Here is a 6,000-nt window from a genome sequence, read left to right as displayed (position 1 = left end):
GTATAAAAAGTAGAATTATTTTGGGCCCTTCCTGGTGGCGCAGCACTAAGAAGCTAAAGTCACTTCAGCATGATTTCAATCCCTGCCCTGGAGGTGACCCACGTGGCACGGCAGACCTCTCCTGACCCACCCACTGCTCTCCTCAGCAGTGTACTTCTACAGTTGGCCTGTTCTGCTCCCTCCACTGTCTCTGGTGAATCCCCATATGGCCCCTGCACCTCTGGCCTGCACCCCACTTCTGTATGTATAAATAAATAAATCTTAAAAATAAAAAAGCTAGAATTATTATTTTTTTTAAAGATTTACTTATTTATTCATATATATAAAGCTGGGGTACAGGCCAGAGATGTGGAGGGTGAGAGGCTTCACCAGGGACAGAGTGGGGAGCAGAACAGGTTGATCTATGAAGTACACCACTGAGGGGAGAAGTGGGCGGGTTAGGAGAGGTCTGCAGCCATGTGGTCACCTCCGGGGCCGGTGGGGATCGAACTCATGTGGAAGTGGCTTAAGCTTCTTAGTGCTGTGCTTTAACCCGCTGCGCCACAGGGAGGGCCGACTAGAATTATTTTTAAAGTCTGCTAGAGTGTTTCCTTCAGACTTACAATAATTTGTTGGTGGTGTTTTGACAATTCAATACAACTTTCAAGTACTTCTTGCCCTCTTATAGGTGGCTGATAGTGAAAGATTCCTTTTTACTGTATATGAAGCCAGACAGTGGTGCTATAGCGTTCGTCCTGTTGGTGGATAAAGAATTCAGCATTAAGGTGGGAAGGAAGGAAACAGAGACAAAATATGGAGTCCGAATTGATAGTCTTTCGAGGTAAAAATTTCAAATTTTTAACATCTCTACTAAAATTTCTTAAAAGTAGTTTTCCTCAACCTTAAATGAAGAAAATTAAAAAAAAATAAGTAAAATGTTAGTTACTTAAAAACCACCCTCAATCAAAAGTAAGGAAAGTACTTTGTATCCATTTTGAAGATCAGAATATTCTTCATGTGCAGTTACAAGAAATTATTCTGGGTGAATTTATCTCAACCAAAACCAAAATTGACCCTTCAAAAATACCAATTTACTGTACAAATAAATTAAGATGCAACAGTTCATATTTTATAAAACATAAAATTTTACTTTGATCATAGAACATATAAAATGTGATTTTATATACAGGATTTCTCTTTACTCACAAATTTTAAGAAAAGTACTTGAAAGGAACTTAAGTATACTTTTCCATTATTATAGATTTTATTAGTGAGTGTGTGTACTGATAAATATGTTTACTTCTGGAAAATTGTAATTACACAATATGCATGTGTCTTTCTGGATATACCCCAGTCAGGTTTGTGCACATGAAGCTAATGTATATTTATTTTGTTACACATATTGACTGACATAGACATATATACCCTGATAGTGTGTGTGTGTGTGTGTGTGTGTGTATGTGAAAAAGATCCCGAACTTTCTGATCTTTTTTGATAATAGGAGACCCAGTGTTGCTTATAGGAATGCCATGGTTGCCCTGAAAGCTCTTTCTGGCATTATAGTCCTGTTTTCCTGAAAGCCATAGAAATCAGGCTACAAACATCCTTGGTCCCTGTGGCAGTCACTTTATCAGCTTGCCTTCATATTTTATCCCCTATTGTGCATCAATGCCAAACAAATAAATCCAAATCCAGCTTTCATCCTCTTCGTGGTAGATGTTCTCTTATTCATTTTAGCAAATAAGTTCAAATTCCTCCATTTATAATAATATCTATATATAATATTATACATATCATATATAATTAATATAAATATTATATTATATAATTATAATTAATCTATTATATTATAATTAATATAATATACAAAACACATATTATTAATTAATTATAATGTTTTCTGTAATTAATATGAATATTTGTATATAATATTGTATATAATATATATATTATATAACATATAATATTATATATAGATATTATTATTACATATATAATCACTGTATCTCTAGATCTATGTAATTCCTATATATCTTTCTGCTTTATTTACAACCCCTCACTAATGCAGCCTGTCAGGTTCTGTGCAGACACTTCCCTTAACCATCCCTTACTCAATACTGTTTTACTTGCTTCTTCACCATTTCTGTCTCCACATTTGGGATACTTCTCTCTTCTGTTTTTTAAGGAAAAAATATTGCATTGATTTAGAAGCATTCAAACTGTCAACAAAACAGCTGCATTTTTTTTTTCAAGTACAGAGTGGTATTCAGCTCACTGCACAATTATTTCATATAAGCTGCTTTAGAGGCCATTGAGGACGAAAAAATGCCCACCCTTGTCTGTCTGTGCTGTGCACCAGCACCCTTTGAATTTCCACCCCCCACTCTGTACCAGGCAAGGTTAGTGGCTCTTGAAAGTACCAATGGGATGGGGCTGTCTAAACACACATTCGGCGGTGTGTTAACTACACACAGAAAACTACCGTTTAAGAACAAATATCACAAGTCTACATTTCAGTTACTTTCTGTTTGAAAGAAGTATTTTGTGTACAGAGAATTTCAGTGCTTTATAGACAAGGGAAAAAAAAAAACAGCGCAGCAACACCTTATTCAACATTTCCATCTTTTTTCTCTTCCCCATCCTCTTCATTCCTCATCTCCTTCCTCTTCCTTCTTTTTCTCGCTTTGTTCAACTTTGACTGCTCCCCTTTTTTGCCACATCAGGCTTTCCTTTAGCTTGGTAGGTTGAAGCATCCTTTCCATATTTTTCCTTCTTATCATAAGGCTGCTTGTCACCTGATTGTGTGTTTCACACAGGTCCCAGTTTCTTTCCATGGCCAGTAAGTAGGCCATGATGTGCTCCTTTGATTAGTGGGTGGCACACACACAGAATACATAAAAGGCCAGAGGTGGCCTCTTGGGTGTCTTGGGATTCTTGAACTTTTTTTGTTTCCCCTTTAAGTGGGTTATCAGTTTTCATTTCTCTTTCATTGCAAGTCAGTCCATCTTTGTCATGTCTTCAGACTTCTATATTCCTTTAGAAGATCTGCTCTTCCATCTCTCTGAATACATCTCAGAGATACTGAGAAGTTGACTGAAGCATCTGCATGCAAGTTTACACAGAAAATACTTATGATGGCATCTTGCCTGTCAGCTTCTTAGGACCTATTTTGCCCATGTTTAACTATATTTTACTCCAGTTAAGCACAATTGCTCAGTGCTCATTCCACTCTCAGTTGCCCTGACACTGTCTCTGTAGAATTCAGTGTACTGCAGTGATTGTCTTCATGCCGTCTTCCGCCCTCCCTTTGCTCTGATTCACAAGTGATACCTCTGCTTGTCACTTATCACTTGTACAGACTCTTTTTCTTATAATTGGTTTTCAGAGGCATTTCACCTCCACTGGGCAGTACTTGTGTGATGGCAAAAGGCCAAGTGCTTTTCATACCCCCTTGCCTCACCTCCAGAAACTGGCATCTCCCCTGCCACACCTGATACTTCCCTTCTCTCAGCTCCCCACATCTCACCTGGCATGTGTCCCCACCCTAGTAGTGTTAACTCTCTCACGGTTTAGTGGCTTTCAGCAAATAACTAAATTATCAGTCTGAAGTATTGAGGGGACAAGTCTGGACAACTTTGCATTTCTTTTTTTTAAATTTATTTACTTCTGTATAGAAGAGCTGGGGTATAGGCTAGAGGTGTGGGGGTTGGGGAAGGGGGTTGAGAGGATTCACCAGAGACAGAGTGGGGGGCAACACAGGTGAATCTACTGAAATACACTGCTGAGGAGAGCAGCAGCAAGACAGAGGAGAGGACTGCTGCACCATGTGGGTGAACTCCCTGGCTGGGGGATTGAATTTGTGCTGCATAGAGCTGACACTTAACCCCTAGTGCCACCAGAGAGGCCCCAGGATCATTGCATTTCTTCCCCAAAGCCTGCTCATCTTTCATATTGACAATATGATTCTTATATTGGGACAGATTGGGTTTCTCTTTTAGTATCTGCCTCACAACCTAGCACAGCTCTAGGTCTATAAGTACCTTTATGCTTGTTTGCATGAGAGTGGATGAGTGAATATATAACCTGAAGATTTATTCTTGCTTTATTGAATATATGTTAAAATCCTGCCAAAATATTTAGAAGTCAGATGCCTAGAATATTTGCTGCAATACCAAAACAAAATGGGGCATGTTTAATTTTTAAATTTGCTTAAAGAAACAGAACACAGAGTGACTGTTCTTTTCCATATTTTGCTTTTCTTTGAAGGACACTTATTCTAAAATGCAACAGCTATAGACATGCTCGGTGGTGGGGAGGAGCTATCGAAGAATTCATCCAGAAACATGGCACCAACTTTCTCAAAGAGCATAGATTTGGTTCCTATGCTGCTATCCAAGAGAACACTTTAGCAAAATGGTAAGATCTTTTTGCTCGAGGCTGTCAATGTTAATATAACACCTAATATTATAATGGTTTAAATTTGCCTGGAATCAATTTTTGAATCTGCAAAGTTACTATACTGGATTAGCGCTTCTGTTTATAGGACTACCTCAGCACAACTTAGTCTTTATAGTGAGGTTTAGGTAGGTAGTTTTATTTAGAAGTTTGATTTTAAAAGTTAAATATATACATTTCCTTAATGATGCAAATAGAAAGCTTATTTAAGTAATTAACCATAATTTAAGGAAATAAACTTACTGGCAAGATATTTCCTTCAAATAAAATTATGTTTAGCATGTTTTCCTACCATGGACAGGAAACTGACCTGTTTTTAGTCCCAGAACAATGGTGTATGAGTTAGCAGGGTAGGAGATTATGTGCTCCTAGAGGAAGACAAGGACAAGTAATTTGTTGTTTAACAGCAGAATTATACCACTTCTGTCTACTTTGCTTCCTCTGTCGCAGATAGAAAGTTATCTTTTCAATTCTTATCTCCAGATAGATAAAATAAACTGGTGGTTAATAGAGATGCTACGCAGTGTCTTCCATCTTTTACTTTTCCATACATTGTGTCTTTTCCCCACCTTCCCTCCATTCCCTCCTCCCTCCCTCCCTTTCTTCCTTCCTTTTTTCTTTTTAAAGAAGTCAGTGAAAAGTTTTGTGACCCACATGGCCCAGCAGACCTCTCCTGTCTGGCCCACTGCTCCCCTCAGCAGTGTGTTTCAGTAGATCTGCCTGTTCTGCTCCCCAATCTGTCCCTGGCAAATCCATTCGGCACCCCTATACCTCTTGCCTATACCCGTTTTGTATACATAAATAAATAAATCATTAAAAAAATTTGTCTTTCAGGTATGTTAATGCCAAAGGATACTTTGAAGATGTGGCCAATGCCATGGAAGAGGCAAAGGAAGAGATTTTTATCACCGATTGGTGGTTAGTATTTGTCCATGGGGATTTTGCTGGAATGTCTCTGTGTAGGAAAGTGTGAGCTTCCAGTATGGTCCATTGTGAAAACTGGCAGTAACCACAGATGGTTTGGCCAAAGTCTCACACCAATTAACTGTAATAGCTTTCTGTGAAAGGCCTTTTCACAAATCTTGGCATCTGAATATATTCTTAAGGTATTTAGAAAAAACAATTTTGTGTTTTTATTTGGAAGCAGATACACAAATATTCATTTTAGTAAAGATTACATTGCAATGCAAATCCAGTTACAGAGGTAAGGGAAAATAATCTTCTTTGCTCTCTTTCCTCATTCTGGTACATGTGTTACCAGAGTCAGTGAGTAGACTTCTGAATTGTCCCATTGAAGTTGAACTAATTCCATTTTGACTATTACTATTAAAATGTCCTTGATAATGACTTTTTGGAGATACATCACTTTAAAAACATCATTGAGAGTTACAATGCTTATTAAAGCCACTGGTAGTCTTATAACTAAAACTCATCTAGGTCTTGGGAAATTTTACTGTGGGAGTTGGTACAGGCTTTATAGTCTGACTTTAGCTCCAATTATCCATCTGTCTGGACAGTTAAAACCCATTGCAGACGCCAACTTTGCCTACAATGGAAATTAGAATG

At 38.0% G+C, this 6,000-nt stretch overlaps 1 protein-coding gene across 5 annotated transcripts in view; it reads left to right on the top strand.

The window, feature by feature from the left end:
- Positions 1-6,000, top strand: part of PLD1 (phospholipase D1, phosphatidylcholine-specific) — a 199,164-nt gene that overhangs the window by 93,275 nt on the left and 99,889 nt on the right. For all 5 annotated transcript variants that reach the window (XM_012733922.1, XM_012733914.1, XM_004674964.2 and 2 more), the window contains 3 exons: positions 668-820; positions 4,246-4,395; positions 5,269-5,352. In XM_012733922.1, coding sequence (XP_012589376.1) covers positions 668-820; positions 4,246-4,395; positions 5,269-5,352 — 387 coding nt within the window. The remainder of the gene's footprint in view (positions 1-667; positions 821-4,245; positions 4,396-5,268; positions 5,353-6,000) is intronic.

The sequence above is a fragment of the Condylura cristata genome, unplaced genomic scaffold (assembly GCF_000260355.1).
Source record: "Condylura cristata isolate star-nosed mole 26May11 unplaced genomic scaffold, ConCri1.0 scaffold00003, whole genome shotgun sequence".
NCBI lineage: Eukaryota > Metazoa > Chordata > Mammalia > Eulipotyphla > Talpidae > Condylura > Condylura cristata.
Note: the sequence above shows the minus strand (reverse complement) of the source record. Positions and strands in the feature narration are given on the sequence as shown.